We start from the raw sequence: 18,016 nt of genomic DNA on the forward strand, positions 1-18,016 counted from the left end.
GGGACTTGAAATGTGCTTGTTCAAGTTGAACTGACTTTTTTCTTTTTAAGATCTATTTATTATTTATTTATTTATTAGCTGCCTCGGGTCTTAGTTGGAGCACGCGGGCTCTTCGTTGTGGCACGTGGGTTTTTTCTCTTCTCTAGTTGTGGCGCGCAGGCTCCAGGGCGCGTGGGCTCTGTAGTTGTGGCGCGCGGGCTTAGTTGCCCCATGACGTGTGGGATCTTAGTTCCCTGACCAGGGATTGAACCTGTGTCCCCTGCATTGGAAGGCGGATTCTTTACCACTGGACCACCAGGGAAGTCCCGGAACTGAATTTTTAATGTTATTTTATTTTAATTAATTCAGTTACATATCAATAGCCACCTATGGGCCGGTAGCCACTGTGGACAGCACAGGTAGAAGTTACCAGTTGGAACGGTGCAATAAAACCATGATCTAAACAATTGCTAGCTTTTACTTTTCTCAGGAAGTATCTTCATTGTTGGGAAAACCTTGCATTTTTACTTTTTAGGGAGATATTTTAGAAACTGAAATTTGCGGTAAAGTCTTACAGCTAAGGGCCAATTACTTTTCCAGAATAGATGATTTGGTTCTATTTCTAGAAACAAGGGAGAATGGTGAGTATTGCAAGTTTAGTTTTATTTGTCACATTAAATGGCCAACCTCTCTTTGTGTCATCATCCTCAACCGCTGTTTCCTTCACCAAGCTACGCTGACTTTATCCACATTTTTCTGTTTTCATCTGAAGGTGCCCCTGAAGGCATATATAAAATATTCATTCACTGCATCTATGGGAAGTGACTTTTTGGAACGGGTTCTTGATGAGTCTGTACATTTATTAGTGAATATTTTATAAACTGTCGTGGTGATCGGAAAATAAAGAGCAACTTTGAGTACTATATTCTAAAGCTGTGGAAAAGCTCTTTATTTGGTATAGTTTTCTTGTGCATATCACTATCCGTTTCCCATTTCAGGGACTTCCTCTGCTAGAAGCAGGATGATTCTGAAACTAAAGTTATAAAGACGTAACCCGGACACACCCTCCCTCTCGACAGCTTTATGTTTGATGCTAATCGTTATAGGGATGGTCTAGGTCTTAGCACTTTTGTTTGAACAAGATGAATCTCTTCAAGTGGAGGTGCTGCTTCAGAGACAGTCCTGAGGCATAGCCTGACTCTGTGGTTCTCCAAGTGTGGTCCCTGGACCAGCACAGCCAGCATCACCTGGGAACTCATCAGAAAGGCAAATCCTCAGGCCCTTCCCAGACCTACTAAATCAGAATCTCTGGGGAGGGGCCCAGAAATCTGTGTTTTAGCAAACCCACCAGGTGGTTCTGAAGCATGCTAAAGTTTGAGAACCGCTGGCTGAATTTTCTGGTGTTCACGCCTCGACCATTGTCTTATCTTCTGGTGTGTATGAGCTCTGGCACGGCACAGCTGGCTCCAAGTATGTGCCACCATAGGAAGTGTGAGGACAGTGATTTGTCACCACTCAAGGGAGTCGCGTGGGGAAGAGGTGTGATTAGGAAGGTCAAGAATCCACCTTCTTCCCCTCCCACAGTCTGAGAAATACTTGTTCCGGGACAAAGGGATAGTATATTGTGATGGGGAGAGTGTTGACTTAGCACTAGTGAGACCTGGGTGCAAATCCCAGCTCTTCTGCTTAGCTTCAGACACACAGCCAAGTTTACCTGACCGCCTTAGCTTTTGTTTCCCCATCTGCAAAACGAAGGCTCAGTAAACCTGCATATAATGCGATAAGTGGAGTTAAACTGCTTAAAGCGTGGGGTCACATTATTGCAGGATTAACGAAATGACCCCCGCCAACCTCCAACACCCGCCAGCCTGGAAATCTCAGCTGGTTGTGCTGTTCCCGCCTGTCCCTGTCCTGGCTGTGGTCTGGCGCCACCTAGTGGTGGTTGGCTGCTCTAGCTTATTTGTCAACGAGGGCGGTTCTGGGTCCTGCGCTTGATTGGAACTTTCAGGACAGTGGCCGTGATTCCAGGAATTTCCAGGTTCATTGGTTTCTGTTTCATTGGCTAGATCTGGAGTGATTCAGATGGGAGAATACCTTCTCTCTGCCTCCCTGCTTCTCAAGATGAGTTTGCTTGCTGTTTTCTGCCTGGCCTCACTGTCACTCAATGTGTCTGTGGTAGAAGATGGGGGCCAGTCACCAGTCACGTTATAGCCACATGGGTGCCATCGCAGAGGATTTTTACAGAATTGTCAAGACAAAGAGATACAACGTAGGTAAAGTGCCCAGTACATGGAAAGTGCTTTAAAAAATGAAAATGCCCTTCTCCGTTCCCTGGTAGGAAGAGAGAAACTGGAATCCACGTGGAGGTGTGCACTCAGCAAGCATTAAATAGTGCGGGAGGGCTCATGGCACAATGGAACAAGCTCGCACGTCAGCGTCAGACAACCTGGCTTCCAACCTGCCCACTTACTGCCTGGGCGAGCCTCTCTGAGCCTTGGAATTTATGAAATGGAGATGATAACGTTTAACTTTTAAGTATGGTGTTTTTATGAAGAGAAGAGGAAACCCAGAGAGCTGGGAGCAACCCTGGGTGTCACTTCCAGTGATTCCCAAGAGTAAGCAATTCCTGCATCTTTGCACTGCTCCGTGATGTTGACACGTGACGGGTTCTATTTCTGCCTAATTCTTAGGTGAACCCTTTCCATGCTGGCTGAATCCTAGAGTAGGTGGCACGGAGTGGTTTGTGAAACGTCTCTGTGAAAGGCATGTGGCAGGTGTGGACAGAAAGGGGGCTAATGATGCCGTGATATGTGTGGCAGTGTTTTCAGACACCTTTAAAACTTTTTTTAGTACATGAAAGTTCTAAATATAGTACTTGAAACATAGAAGGCAATCAACAGATGTTAATTTTTTTCTCTCACTCCGACAAAATGCAAACTAAATATGGGTGTGGGAGCCAGTTTCTAAACGCAGGGGGTCTTTTAAAACTTTAGTGAAAACTAGAGTTTGAGTCCTTCAGAGCAGAGGAAGGCCCCACCTTCTCAGGACTGTGGCGGAGTCCTAAATATTTTTTCTTTTTTTGGTAATAAAGGAAATGCAGATGCAACCTATGAGCCCTCCCCTGGCCTCTGGGGTCTGGACATGGGACTCCTCAGCTCTGGGGCCTGGCAGCAAAAGGATTTGTCTAGGGAGTTCCCTGGAGGTCCAGTGGTTAGGTCTCGGCGCTTTCACTGCCGAGGGCCTGGGTTCGATGCCTGGTCGGGGAACTAAGATCCCTCAAGCCGCGTGGCCAAAAAAAAAAAGGAGGATTTGCCTAGCCAGTTGGGCACTTTTTAAAATGATGATCAAAGTGATACCTGTTCATTATTAAAAGTTTGGGGATGTGTAGGAGAGTATAAAGAAGTAAACAACTAGCTAACATCTCCCCACCCCACATCCTACAGATACCATGTATGTCTCAGAGGCACTGTCATTCTTGGACAGATTTCCTTTCCAGTCTTTTTTTCTTTGAATTTCTTCTTTATGTAGTTGAATCTTACTTTTTTTTTTTTTTTAACTTTTCACATTATTTTTTTTTTATTTTTTTTTAATTTTTTTTTACTTTTCACATTATTACGTAAGAGTTTTCTTTTAAAAATTAAGAAGAAAGTATTGTTTCTCAGATTATGGATACATAATTCCAGAAAAATTTAATCTAGAAATGTATGAAGCAGAAGGTGAAATTTCTCTCATACCATCTTCCAGTGTACTAAATACTAGAAAAAATTTTTAAATATTGAAAAATATAAAGTGGTAAGTGAAATTTCCCTTTAATACAACCTGTCAGTGCTATATGGTATTAGATAAGTTTTAAAAAGAAAATTATAAAATAGGAAGTGAAATTTCCCTGTAACACCATCAGCCAGTGCTAACCACTATTAGTTTTAATATGCAGTCTTCCAGTTTTTTTTTCATATCAGTGGTGTGTGTGTATGGGTATAGGTTACTGAAATGGAATTGTACTATAAATATAGTTGTCTAGCTTGCTTTATTCACTTACTAATGTAATTTGAGTATCCTTCTATAGTATAAGCATTTTCTAATACCAATGAAACACTTATTTGACTGGTATTTTAAATGGCTACATATTACATTTAAATGTGTCTGTTTTATGTGATCATTTCTCTAAGGCTGCCAATTTGGATCTAAGTAAACATTTATTCACATTTCCGATTCTTTCCCTAAGCTAAGTCCCAGATAGCCCAATTGAGTCAGAGATAAACATTTTAAAGTTTCCTCTCCAGGGTGAGTTAATCATTTTACACTCTCCTCTATAGCTTACAGAAATATGCACTGACAGCCATCACAAATGACTATGACTGTTTAAAAAAATCTTTGTTGTTATCATAAGTGGGAAAAGCTCTTGTTTACTTTGTGTTTCTTACAGTGCTGGAGGGTTCCACACTTTTGCACGTGTGATGATTTTCCTCTGTGATTTTTGGAACAGAGGTGATCTACCCTCTATTAAATCAAAAAGCTAATTCCTGCTTAGATCCTTTAGAACTTCCCTGACCCTGTTCCAGGAGCCAGAGCGGGGCGTTCTCCACGTCTTGCCTCAGAAGCCTCACCTCTCTCTGGGAAGTCCTGTGCGTTTCCAGGCGGCCTCCTCGCTCCCTCTAGTGGCCTCCTCAGTAGCTGCAGCCTCGCTTCCCTTCCTCTCATCAGAACCCGCTCTTCCCAGTGGGACATCCCAGAAGTGAGCAGCAGAGCAACGGCGCTCCACGGACTTGCAGCCAGACGGTGTGGGGATTGCTCTCCTCTTAGGGTGAGCTGTTTGTGTCCTTGTCGCCTTGGCTGCCAGGGAGGGACTGGAAGCAGGACATAAGCTCTCACCCCGAGCCTGGCGGGGACACAAGGCAGAAAGGATACTCTAGTTAGTTTTCATTTTCCTTTCTAAAACTCTGAGTCCTGTGGAATCTTTTTATAGAGGGGAAATTTGTAAGTCAGTAAAGTAAGTTTAACTTCCATGGCTGTCAGAGGGTTCTGTTAGTGAACCCTGAAATCACTGAGCTGTAGGTACTCATTCTTGTTACCCTAGTTCAGTTGGGAAATGCTTGTGAAGGTTCTAGAATGAGAACTTCCTAGAACAACTTTGAGGTGAGGACAGGAGGGAAAGTTTGGAGAACTAAAGACTTCTAACATATGCCCCATTGCCATTCACACCCTCTCACTCCATTAAAGTTTGTTTCAGGCAATAAAAATAATATACATAATCATTGCAGAAAAAAACTAATAACATCACCATTTCCTTTACTCAGAGATAATGACTGTGTATGAGCATATAAGTGTGTATGTTTATCCATGTCTGTGTACACACACACACACACAGATGTTTTTAACCCCATTTTGCAGTATTTTAAATATTTCTCCACTAAATATTTTTGGAAAACAATCTTTTTTTTTTTTTTTTTCTCTTCACTCTCCTCTTCCTGTTGGAAACACATTCTTTAATATGGCTTTGTAATAGTACATAATTTATCTGATAAGAATTAGATATTTGGTTGACACTCAATTTTTTAAAAAATTTATTTATTATTTATTTTATTTTTGGCTGCGTTGGGTCTTTGTTTCTGCATGCGGGCTTTCTCTAGTTGCAGCGAGCGGGGGCTAATCTTCCTTGCAGTGCACGGGCTTCTCATTGCAGTGGCTTCTCTTGTTGTGGAGCATGGGCTGTAGGCACGCAGGCTTCAGCAGTTGTGGCACACGGGCTCAGTAGTTGTGGCTCGTGGGCTCTAGAGCGCAGGCTCAGTAGCTGTGCTGCATGGGCTTAGTTGCTCCACGGCATGTGGGAATCTTCCTGGACCAGGGCTCGAACCGGTGTCCCCTGCATTGGCAGGCAGATTCTTAACCACTGCGCCACCAGGGAAGCCCGACACTCATTTTTTTGTAAGCTGTTGTAAATGATGCTGAGATGAAGATCCTTTAAACAATTTGATTATTTCCTTGGAATAAATTCCTGCAGTAGAATTTTTGGGTCACAATAATCCAAACTTTCTAAATTCTGTTGAAATTTAATATTAAATTTGTCTTAAAAAGCTTGTTTCAGTTTCTGCTTTTCCTTGCAGAGTGGAGAGTGTCAGTCTGTCAATGTCATTACTAACACTGTCATTCTTTTTAGCCTTTGCTAATTGGATAGACAAAGCTTGGTATACTATTTTAGTTTGCAGTTATAAAAAAATTTGAGAAAAGTTAAGGATTCTTTTATATTCATTGGTCATTCATACTACTTTTGTCATTTTCCCCCCATTCTTTGCCCAGTTTTAAAATATTGGGCTGTTAATTGAGTAATTTGCCTATTGGGATTAAGTTCTGTTTGTCATATAGTACAGGTGCTTTTTCTAGCATGTCGTTTGCCTTTTGGTTTACAGTGTTTCACCTAAAGAAGATGTGTGTGTGCAGTTTAAAAACGACAAGAAAAAAGCTACAAGAAAGTACCATAGGAAATAACCCTTATTTACGTACCAGCCAGAATGCACAAACATTTATATGTTGTCATTTTGGCTTATTTTTAATAAAGGAAGAAGAATATTACAGATAAATTGGAACCATGTTGGTTGCCCCTCCCATCCCATTTCCCCCTTCCCCAGGGCAGGTACTATTACGAATTGAGTGTATGGATCCTTCAAATCCCAGCTTTTATACCATTACCACATATACAAGTATCAATAGACAATATTTAGGACTAGTTTTGTGTATGTAACTGACATATACACTCTCTCATAATAATGCATCGTTGAACAGTTTTCCTCATTTGTATATGAGGATTTTCAGTTCAATTCATAATGATACATACAGACCTAGTTCATTCATTTTGATTGCTGTGTAGTATCGCATCCATTGACTATAACTCTAAATTCTTCCTCAATATATTTTATCAATTTTTCCATATTGGTGAACACTGAAGATGCTCTGGGTTTCTCAGTTTTCATTTCAGCCCTGCAGTGAACATCCATACATGCACCTCCTTCTGCACACTGGGGGATCTTCTCAAGGGGTGTCCCTAGCAGTGTGTTGTGGGTAATGTCAATTTTCAGCTCAACTGGCTCTTGCCAATTCTTCCCAAAGTGGTCAAACCAATCGACATTCCCACCAGCAGTGTGAAAGGGTCCCCCTTTTGTCTCACAACTTCGCCAAGACAGGGAGTTGTCAGACTTGGTGATTTTTGCCCATCTAGGGATGAGTTATCTTCTCATTGTGGTTTTAATTTGCTTGCGCTGATTGGTGGTGGGATCTTTTTCAATGGTTGTTGCCTAGAGTTTAACAGGTTTTGTAATAGGGAAGAACCTTTGTATTCTATTACAAGGTAATCCCTAAAGGCATGTTGCCTTTAAGCTTAAAGTATACATAATGGCCCATCTCTGGGAACCCTGGCTCCCAGGTAATGCGCATTAAGCTAAAATACCTTTGTTTAGCTCACAGGAAACATCCTGACCAGGCCCACCCATGCATGGCTGCATCCCCCTCTGGAGGCTGACTGGAACCAGGAAATGTTCGGCTTTACTCCCTCCCCTTTAGTATAAAAGAGCCTGAATTCTAACTCAGGCACGATGGTTCCTTGGAATAGAAGTTTACCATCTTCTTGGTCTACTGGCTTTCCGAATAAAGTCGCTATTCCTTGTCCCAACGACTCGTCTCTCCATGTATTGGCCTGTCGTGGGGCAAGCAGCATGAGCTTGGATTCAATAAGTTTTCTCTTCTCTACACCTTCCTTTGATCTTTTTCCCCATTGGGTTGCTTGTCTTTTTCTTAGGATTATTAATATTCTTTGTATGTTTTAGATACTAATGCCATGTTGTATGTTGTAGCCATCTTCTGATCCCTGACTTGCCTTTCCTTTTATTCCATTTATTGCCCTTCCCTTGGTTAGACTGTTACCAACACCTCTTAGTCTGAGGCTGAGTTGAAATTACAGTTACGTCCTCAGGGAATGTAGCACATGCTCAGAGCATTAAAACGTTCTAGAGGAACCCATCAGAGGGTTGGGGAGACATTGAGATAACAGTAAATCTGGCAGCAACTAGCACCCCGCAAAGGGTCTGACGAGGTCAGGAGAAGGTCAGGGCCTTCCTGTTAAGCTTAGTATAGAGGCAGGCAAGTGGATGGTCAGTGCATGGAAATCCTTACGGTGCTAAAGTCAAAGACAGTTGCCTGTATTTTCTTGTAATAGCTTTTGTTTTTCGCACTGAGGTCTTTAGTCCATCTGGAGTTTTTTGCTTCTGTAGTTTCATTTATTTCTTTTTGTGGCTTTTCCCCTACATTGATGCTTTCAAAGTCCTCTCTGAGCTCCGATGAGTCTACATCAGCAACCTCTCCCTCATTACCTTGTGCTCTTTGCCTGCTCTGGGGCGTCACAGGCAAGGACACCCATTGTGTATGGAGGGGACTTCTCTGTGTCTCAAGCACCGTTAATGTTTTCAACATCAGTGATTTCGGTTTCAGGTGACTTTAGGACTAAGGAGCTTGATTCCACTAGTGTTTAGAATTCATTCAGTTTTTGAAGCTTCCACGGAGTCTGTTGGGTGTGATTTGTGCGTGGCCCTGGAGGTATTCTCAGATCTGGGGTTGCTGCTGAATACAGATCCAGGGTCTCCCACAAAGATGCTCCCGCTTACCTCGAACAGGTGGCCCATTGTGTTTTTTCATAAGGGATCCAAGGAATTGACACAGTGTGCTATTCTTGTCAGTGTCGTAGCTCTATGGAAACTAAAGTTACATCTAAGGAGTCAAGGTGCTTTGAATTTTTCCCACTCCCACCCACCCCATTGAGATCAAGAGAAAATAGGAAAAATCATCATCTTTTCAACAGTGTGTGTTTTCTGTCGTTCAGATGAAAAAAGATGTGAAAGTAAGGAAGATAAGAGCTGACCAATTTATAAGGAATTTCCTGATAGGTTGTCACCAGCCTCCCCTGGAGAACATGTCAAAGGTGATGACGCCCGATGTCTGTGGGAAACGGCAGCGTCACAGGAGACTGTTGCCTGGTATCCCCACATGTGGATGCCTCTGCCATCTTGTCACCCAGTGTCTCGCTGGCTTCTTCCTCAGCAGAGAGGAGGTGCGAGAAGTGGGTGTAGGATGATTCCCAAGTCAGTCTTGCCAGGCAGCAACCACCAGGGGACCCTGTCTTCTGGCCTGAGTCTACCTGTTACCAAGGACCACAGCAGCTTTCAGGAACCAGAAGCTGTTATCGATAATTGGCATTTTTTTGCATGATTATTTCTGCTTTAAAAGATTTTGCCTTTCTTTTCTCTTTTTCACTGCATATTAACATTTTCTTTTTACCCCCCCCTTTGTGTTTTTTCCTTAGGCCGGAAGCTGAGAGGAAAAGCCTTTTATTTTGTCAACGGCAAAGTGTTTTGTGAGGAAGACTTCCTGGTGAGTTTGTCACCCAAGCTTCCCCTCCTTGCAGTCCTGCCCTGAGTCAGGCGGGGAGCGTGCAGAGAAGCTGGGCTAAAGCAGAAGAAGGTGGTTTTTCTCTGTGGTCCCTAGTGCCATCTGGAAGCTGCACCGCTGGAGAAAGGGGTCCTGACTTTCCTTCTGCAGAAGCATGGGGTGGCCCACGTTCCCAGGCAAATGACAAACTGCAGAGCTTTGTGCTTTTCAGGGACTTTGGGGTCACTCAGCCTGTCCTCTTGTGCTTTGCCCATTTCTGCCTACTCCACCCAGCTTTTAACTCTCAGTCTGGGACCTGGGCCCCCTTACTTCTCATCCTGCCTGCCTCTCCCACGCACTGAAAGTCTGTCCATGTGCCAGTGACTCCCACGTCTGAACTCCGGCCATGTAGGCGCCTCTGAGGCCAGCTGTTCACAATCTCCCTGCCCATCAGACAGTCCCCAGGGTTGTCCCCAGCCCATCCGCCAGCCCCTCCCACTGTACTTGAGAGTCACCTGAAGCAGAAAAGTCCCCTTGCCTGGGACCTTATCTCTGAGAACAGTGTCCTAGGTTCCTCCTCTACCCCTCCTCTTTCCTGTCTCTCCTAGAGTGTGGCCAAGCATGGGGCCTGGTGCCACCGCGTCCTCCCCAGGCCTGTGTGGCTCGTGATGTCAGCATGGCTCCGCCGCCCCCTCACTGCTGTGCTGTGTCACTGCCCAGGCCCGGGATCCAGGGTTCAGAGCATGCGCAGGAGCTGTCTGCGGTCTGGGCAGCCTCCCATCTCACTCACTCTGCGGCTTGCGGTTCTCTGCACGCCATGGCCCCATCCTGTGTGCCTTAGCTTGCTCTGGGTACCCTGTTTGGGATGTCTTCACCCTTCGTTTGCCCAGGTCACCCGACGGCCTTCATGTTCCCCCGCCTCACAGTGGATCTCCCCTCCTGTGTGCTGCTGCTGCCCCGGGCTTGCCAGTGGTCAGCGCACCGCGTGTCTGTTTACAAGTCTTTCCCTGACTTGACCGTAACTTCCTAGGCAGGGAGGAACATGCTGCTTCACCTTTACACCTTCAGACCCTAACACAGTGCCAGGCATGGAGCGCTGCGTGGTCAGTGGGACGACCAACGTGAGACCCAGAGATGGCTCGGGGCCAGCTTCTCCGTGGATGTGTGGGTTGACTCATTATGACTCGTGTTTGCCGGCAACAGCCAAGCAAACCCAAGGAAATAGCTTCCTGCGTGCCCTCAGGAATCACTTCCTCCACATGTTCACTTCAGTCTCCGGCGCTGTGTGTTTGATAGTCAGATGGTGGCACACCAGAGTTGACTGTCTCCCAGTTTCACATCTGATGGGCCAAGTGCCTGTCCTGCTCCTGGAGTCTCATGGGCTCTTGGTGGGCCAGGTGCCCACCCCTGGGCAAAGTCTTGGGTGCTGGATGACTGCGAGGCTCTGATTGGCCAGGTCTGAGCCAGTGCCTTGCCTTGGAACCCATCATGGGGTCAGCCCCACGGGAATCACAGGACCACAGGATGGGGAATGGGGCTGGATCCCAAAAGAAAATAAAAAACTGTTACCCCTAGAATCAGGAGGAAGTGCTTGGCAGCAAAACCCCACAGTATGTGGTGTAGAGTTGCAGAAAATTTCCCTTTTCTTTTCCACTTTCCTTTCCATTACATTTCCCTTATTAAGTTGTGTTTGCAATAGTTAAGCTTCTAGTATCTTCCAGTGTGTAGTATCTAGTCTGTTTTCTGAGGTGAGTTCCTCGTTTCTTTCAAGACTAGAGCTGTGTGTGTTTGTGTGTGTTTGTGCGTGTGTGTGTGTGTGTTTTGGTAAGGTAAGGAAATAATATTTATCCAGTTTCTTTGAAGTTAATTGTAAAAGGCATTGGCTTTTTAACCAGACCCAGACTTGAATTTGAATCCCGTCCTTACCCCTTACAGGCTGTGTGACCATGAGAAGGTCACTTAACCTTTCGGAGCTTCCCTTTGCTTCCATTTGAGAAACGGTGTAACATATACCTTGCAGAATTGTTTTGAAAATTAGAGTGATGGTCTCAAACTTGAGTGTGCATCAGAATCCCCTGAAGGGCTTGTGAAAACTCAGGATGGCCAGGCCCCACCCCCTGAGTTTCCAGTTTAGTAGGTCTGGGGTGGAGCTGAAGAATTTGCGCTTCTGACAAGTTCCCAGGTGATGCCAGGGAACTCCGTTTTGAGAACCACCGGATGAGAGACTGACGCCTCTCTCTGTGCAGCCTCTCATGCAGAGCCTGGCATGTCATGGGTGCGTGGGTGCAGCTGTTGAAGGCGAGTGGTATTAGCATTTGTAATGGCTTTTGTGGCAGAGGATATTCCGTGATTCATCACACTGTTGTCCACGGGGACATGACAGATCCTGTGTGGAGTGACACATCTTTCTGAGAAATTCCTTGTGTTCCTCATGACTGGCAGGGAAGTAGCAAGATTCCTCTGCCCTGCCTGGGTTTAACTTTCTTTTCTCTTTCCACTGCAGTACTCTGGTTTCCAGCAGTCTGCTGACAGGTGTTTTCTTTGTGGACATCTGATCATGGACATGGTGAGTAGGGGCAGCCGAACCAGATAATAGCATGGTGGGAGGGGGAGGCATTCAGAGAAAAAAGAAATTAATAATTGAGAACAGTGTTTCCTACCTTGATTTGTGGCTACATCTGGTTTTATTAAAAGAAGACCCCATGCTTGCTTGCTTGCTGTAGTGGCACCCGCATTTGGCTTTTACTGGAATTAGCATCCTTCGCCATCCAATCCACATGATGTCATTGCTGCTGGCACTCTCTCCTTTGGGCTGTTCATGTCACATTGGCCTCCCTCTGATTTTCCGTGATCCTTGTGGCGTCCCAGGTGAGATGCCAAACGGAGCTGCAGACATCTCAGCTACTTTGGAATTGGGTGCAGAACGTCAGATAACACAGTTGTTTTCCCCCCATGTTCTTCCCGGCTTGATCATTTCCTAAGATGAGGTCTGGGGGCCCGTTGTTAGTTCTGAGATAGCAAAACAGGGAGCAGGTTTTATCCATTCCGTTCCTCGCTCAGCCATGGCTCTCTGAGCTTGTCCTGGGCCTCAGTGCCTTTATCTTTTGAGTGGGGACAGTTCTTCCTTCCTGGCCTCCTTTTAGGGTAATGTTGTGAGGTTAATGAATACAGAGTTCTTATTTTTCTCAGGGATCAAATTGCTCACCATTGGAGAACAGCCCTATCGAATTTCTTTAATATATTGGTCAGAGAAAATCGTTATATAACATTCTATTAGTTGAAAGAGTTAAATCCCTCTCTAAGCTGAGCCATTAATTCCATTTTGGAGAAGGGAATTGCTAGTCATTGTTTTTGTTTGTTTACCTTTTTTTATAGAGAAGCAACTCAGAGGGCGTGCATCTTAAGTGTACAGCTGAATGAATTTTTATATATGTATATACCTATGTGTAAACACCACACAGATCAAGGTATAGAACATTTTCAACATCCAGAAAGACCCTCTCCCACAAAGATACCCACTATTCTGACCTCTATTGCCCCAGGCTGGTCCTGGAACTTCATACAGGTGGATTCATATAGTATAGATTCCTTTGGGTCAGCCTTTTCTCACTTAGAAAAATGTTTTTGAGATTCATCCATGTTGTTGTCTGTGTTGGTAGTTCATTTATTCTCATTGCTAAGTAGAATTCCATTGTATGGATATAGCACTCTTTATTTATCCATTCTCCTGCAGATGGGGATTTGGGTGTTTTTCAGTTTTTGGCAATTTATGAATAAGTTGCTGTGAACACTCTTATGCATGTCTTTGGCGGACATAAACACTCATTTCTGCTGGTTTTATGCTGACAGGTATAAAACAGTGAACCAGAGCTGTCCCTGTTTGTGAACAGACCCTGTTGCCGTCCAGGCTCTGACACCGCACAGCACAGCTTGGCCCTGTGAGCGGTGTCCTGATAAGCGGCTAAGGCCTCCCTAGGAATGTGGCCCTCCACCCATTCCACCAGGGGAGGCAGGAGGAAGCCACACACCCTCACCCCTACCTTCCCCAAGTGCCTGCCCAACTCCACAGGGCTCCATTTCTTTAGCAGATTTTGTCCTTGATTTTAGAGCCCTTCTGACAAACCCACCACATATGAGGCCAACAGTGTCCAAATTTATGAACATGACTATACACTGTTCTTATCTGTGGGTATCCTAAGCCTTCTTTTGGCCTCAAGGTATTTCATTTATCTATTACTACATGACAAGCCACCCCAAAACTTAGTGATTTAAAACAACAGTGATTTATTATTTATCATGATTCCATGGGTCAGGAATTAGGTCAAGGCTCTGCAGGGCGATTCTTCTGCTCCATGTGGCATTAGCTGGGGTCACTTACTCAGCTGTGTTCAGCTGATGGCACAGGATGATCTCTCACCCTCCAGGCCTCTCTCCCCGTGGCTACTAATCTTACTCAGTAGTCTAGCCTGGACTTCCTTTCAGCGAGAGAGAGGAAGTAGCAGCTGCCAATTTTCTTACATCCTTGACTTTAAAATCTCAGAACATCATTTCTTCCTCATTCTATTGATCAAAGAAAGTCACAAGGCCAATCCCAATTCAAGGGAAGTGGGGAACTGAATTTTGGAGACCATCTCTACCTCATGGGGTAACATGAGGTCGCACTCCTCTCAGACTTGACAACTTTCAGTGAATGACTGGTAGTGACACTTATTTTTAAAAATAGAACCCTTAATTGCCACCAAGAATTATAATAATATAGAGAAAGGTTCCTTCAGTTACCATTCTTGGTTCTCCAGCAGAATTCAGTTGTGCAACTCTTGGTGTAAATTGTCTGTCTCTGCTCCATCTTTGTTAGTAGAGGGGAATACTCTGGGCTTGGAGGTTGGAACTGGGCATTTTCCCACATGAAAAAAACTATTACACCTAGTCAGAATGCAGCAAAATGGTATCTTTATCCTACCATACTTCTGGCAAAGTGTGGGTGAAATTAATTTAAGGGTCTCTTTCTGCCAAGACAACATTAGTCTGGGGGCCAAATGCATTCCAGGGTCCAGATTGCCAAGGGGACTCTGAAGCCCAGCCGGTTGTTCTTCCTACTTTGGCAGCTTGGGGAGCCTGAAATCCCAGAGGGGATGAGGAAGCTTGAAAGCTGTGCTTTCAGAGGAGAGCTGGGCTAGCACGACGTCCTCCCGGTGCCCCCCGGCTGCAGCGTGTGAGGTGTGGCATGGCCAGAACACAGCATGGCTTTCCCACGGGACTTAACGATGCTCTGCCAAGGTTCTCCTTGGTTCCAAGTCCCCTTCCTTCTGCCTGTCGGAAGGCTTTCCGTGTGGCCCCGCTCAGGGATGCTCATGACCATTCTGTACACTCCTTGCCTACGGTGTTTTGGTGCAGGCTCGCTGGTGTTGATTCCGTAGTTCTGTTGTTTGTGCTAAGTTTCATGGCGCAGGTAATCGCAGAAATGAATCTGCTACTGAGTCATCAGAGATGCTTTCAACTGCAGATTACAGAAAGCCCAGACTCAACTCAAACCAATGGTTCTCAAACTTTAGCATGCATCAGAATCACTTTATTAAAACACCCATTGCTGGGATAGGGCCCAAGAATGTGCATTGTAAACAAGTTCCCAAGGGTTGCTGATGCTGTAGGTGCAGGGACCATACTTTAAGAACCACTGACTTAATAGGAAAAAATGTTTTATCTCACCTAAGAGGTTTGGAGGGAGGCAGTTCCATGGTGAGTTAATTTGGTGACTCACTGACACCACCATAGACAGGACGTTCTTTCCCTCTCTTCTTTCTCCCACCCTCCGCGTCTAGGTTCTGTTCTGGTTTCAGGATGGCCTCTTACAGTTCCAGGTTATCAGTCACATCCAGATCAAGCGATGCCGAGAGGAAGAAGGTGCATGGGGCTTTCTCCTCACTGTGTTTCAAAGCAGCAGCAACAAAGAGGCTTTACTTACAATTGGATTTGAGATAATCCGGGGCTGAGTCACGGGCTTCTGGATTATCACGCTGCAGAGTCAAAGCTGCTTAGTAGGGGCACCCAGGAAGGAGAAGTTAAGAGGTTTTTCCCAAGCTCTTCCATTTCCTTGTGGAGTTTCCTTTAATCTTTCCATGTACTTGCTGCTTCCCAAATCTGAGGTGGAGCCTTTCATGGCCCTGCTTTGCATCATTTCCTGCAGAGAATCATGTTTTTTGATAGAGAACCCTCCCTTCTGGAGGTTTATGAAGTGCAGGAGAAGGATCCCATTTGGTTTCCTCCTACTTATACCTGTAACTAGGTTAGCCTTTCCTGCCCCCATCATCTCTTGACTTGGTCCAAGTGAAACTGGGATGAGGGTGGCAGTTGCTCATATGGACCCTTGGCCTGATGTGTCTCTCCCTTCCGCTGGCACTTCCTTCCCTATAATCCCTGCTGAGTCCTGACTTCTTCCTTTGCACCCCCAGATCCTTCAGGCCCTGGGGAAGTCCTACCACCCCGGCTGCTTCCGCTGTGTCATCTGTAATGAGTGTTTGGACGGGGTACCCTTCACTGTGGACTCAGAGAACAAGATCTACTGTGTCCGGGATTACCACAAGTAAGGAGAGCCACTTGTGTAAGCCACACTCGCTGAAACTCAGCAGGGTGGAGGGTGGGGACCTGCTGAGGCACGTCTGCAGGCTGCTTGCACTGTTGTCGACAGTGCAGCGAACGTGCAGTGGTTTTGAGGGGTGTAGCATGGGCCTCGGGGGTCAGCGGATGCCCGTGCAGACAGGAACTGGTTAAAGAATTATGTTTACTGGAAAAACAGGACCAAAAAACCTACAAGCAGGTGCCTAGCTAGGCCTCTGGAGGAATGTGCCAAGCCCTGTGGCTCCAGCCTTACCAAACTTCAAAAGGCCCCGATTCAGGGCCGGTGTCCACCACCCTCAGTTTGCCTGGGCCTGTGTGAGGCACCGTGAGGGGGGTAAACAGGTCAGCCTCCAGCCCTAGCAGAGTGAGAGGGGGCAAATGCACTTGTTACCGCTGGGGAACAATCCCGAAGCAATAGTCCCAGGAGTGTGCCGGGTCTGTCTTTATAGACGAGCTAGAGGGATTCACGTGAAGAGTGACGGGTGGGCGGCAGGGCCGGGCCAGCGAGGAAGGCTCCAGGCACAAGTCTCCCAGAAACACCTCAATATGCCCTTCACTGCTTCTTTGCTTCTCCCGCCAGGGTGTTGGCCCCCAAGTGTGCAGCCTGTGGCCTTCCCATCCTTCCACCTGAGGTAAGATGCTTTTTCAACTCCGCTCCGGGGGTCTTCCAAGAGATGAATATCTCCCTGGGTCATTTACAAGATCTGTGTCCTGTCCTTATACCTCTTTAAAAATCCTTCTAAAATCTCAACTCTGAGATAAATGGTGTCCTCACCAAGAAGCCCCTTTCTCACTAGCTGCCTTCCCTAGCCCAGTGTCCTTCTTATGCCCTGTTTGTCCCTGTAATTGGGTCAAGTTCTCCTACTTGATACTAACTCCCAGATTAGACGATGAGCAGATGAACAAGACCAAATAGGTGGTTTTTTCGCTGTTGACTCTGACATTCCAGATGGTAGAGCTGCATCCCTCTCACTTCCTCTCATCTCCTGTACGTGTCCTTTTTTCTGCTGGTGTTAGTATCCGCTACGGATTCCTGCTCTTCTCCTAAGGCCGCCTACTTGCTACCCCAGAACCCTCCCCCACCCTCCTGGCCGCAGAGCCCGATGGCCCCCCAGCTAGCCTCTGCTTCTTCCTTTCCTTTGGTCCAGGGCTCAGACGAGACCATCCGAGTCGTGTCCATGGACAGAGACTACCACGTGGCGTGTTACCACTGCGAGGTAGGCCCCCCCCTGCCCTACGAGGCCCCCAAAGCCTATCCTAGAAGTCCAAGAGGAAAGCATCACAGGCTGACGGAGGCAGGATGTGGGCAAGGGGTTGCCCTCCAGAGCTGGTGGAAGAAGTGGGGTGAAGCCTGATTTGGTGGTGGGGGGAGGGAGGTTGGAGAAGATGAATAAAAGTCTTTACTGTTTTCTCCATGTTTGTAACCACCAAGCCCTGAGCCCGTCACAGCTGCTCTCCCTGAAGCCACAGAGTGGGAGGGTCACGGGGGGTGTGGGTTTCAGGTCCTTTTGGGGGGCCAGATTGTCAGGCAGGTGTGTGATTTGAGGAATAGACTCCCTCCCCTCCAGCTTGTAGTATGTTCTATCTGCCGGGAACCCCTTTTTCAACAGAGCCCTGAAAATCATGAAGAAACCCCCCCTTGGAAACAGGCATGTCGCTGGTTGGTGTAAAGGCTGGTGGGGCCCATCTGTCCCTTCTCTGTTGTGTCACACCCCAGGCTGAAGGAGTCACTGGTGCCCCATGACTGTCAGGAGAGCCAGAGGTTGTGAAGGGTGCAAACGTGTTAAGTGCTGGTAGAATTTCAGCCAGAATTAAGTGGATTCACCAAAGGAAGGAGATTTATTTTGTGATGCTGTGGGTAGGGAGAACGAGTGTGGGTGACATATAGCTTGATCCCACTGCCAGCATTGAAGAAATAGGTGGGCATCACTGTCGGTTGGTACCGCAGGTGCTGGAAAAAAAGGTAAAGACACTTGCTCAACTGTGCTTCTATTCAACCCAATATATCCAA

General features: G+C 46.2%; 2 protein-coding genes across 3 annotated transcripts in view; one reads left to right on the forward strand and one right to left on the reverse strand.

Moving 5' to 3' along the window:
- The window catches only part of LIMD1 (LIM domain containing 1), a 74,819-nt gene that overhangs the window by 49,698 nt on the left and 7,105 nt on the right, over nucleotides 1-18,016 (forward strand). The window contains exons 3-8 of one of the 2 annotated variants that reach the window (XR_014251034.1): nucleotides 9,326-9,393; nucleotides 11,894-11,956; nucleotides 15,210-15,291; nucleotides 15,840-15,970; nucleotides 16,586-16,637; nucleotides 17,154-17,222. Coding sequence is in view for 1 of the 2 variants with exons in the window: in XM_082413881.1 (XP_082270007.1) it covers nucleotides 9,326-9,393; nucleotides 11,894-11,956; nucleotides 15,840-15,970; nucleotides 16,586-16,637; nucleotides 17,154-17,222 (383 nt within the window). In the remaining variant the exon portion in view is untranslated. Of the gene's footprint in view, nucleotides 1-9,325; nucleotides 9,394-11,893; nucleotides 11,957-15,209; nucleotides 15,292-15,839; nucleotides 15,971-16,585; nucleotides 16,638-17,153; nucleotides 17,223-18,016 lie in introns of those variants that run through there. The other variant, XM_082413881.1, reaches the window with a different exon arrangement.
- The window catches only part of SLC6A20 (solute carrier family 6 member 20), a 152,627-nt gene that overhangs the window by 13,827 nt on the left and 120,784 nt on the right, over nucleotides 1-18,016 (reverse strand). The gene's annotated exons all lie outside the window — the stretch shown is intronic.

This window comes from Balaenoptera physalus (genome assembly GCF_965194825.1).
Source record: "Balaenoptera physalus genome assembly, chromosome: 11".
NCBI classification, from domain to species: domain Eukaryota; kingdom Metazoa; phylum Chordata; class Mammalia; order Artiodactyla; family Balaenopteridae; genus Balaenoptera; species Balaenoptera physalus.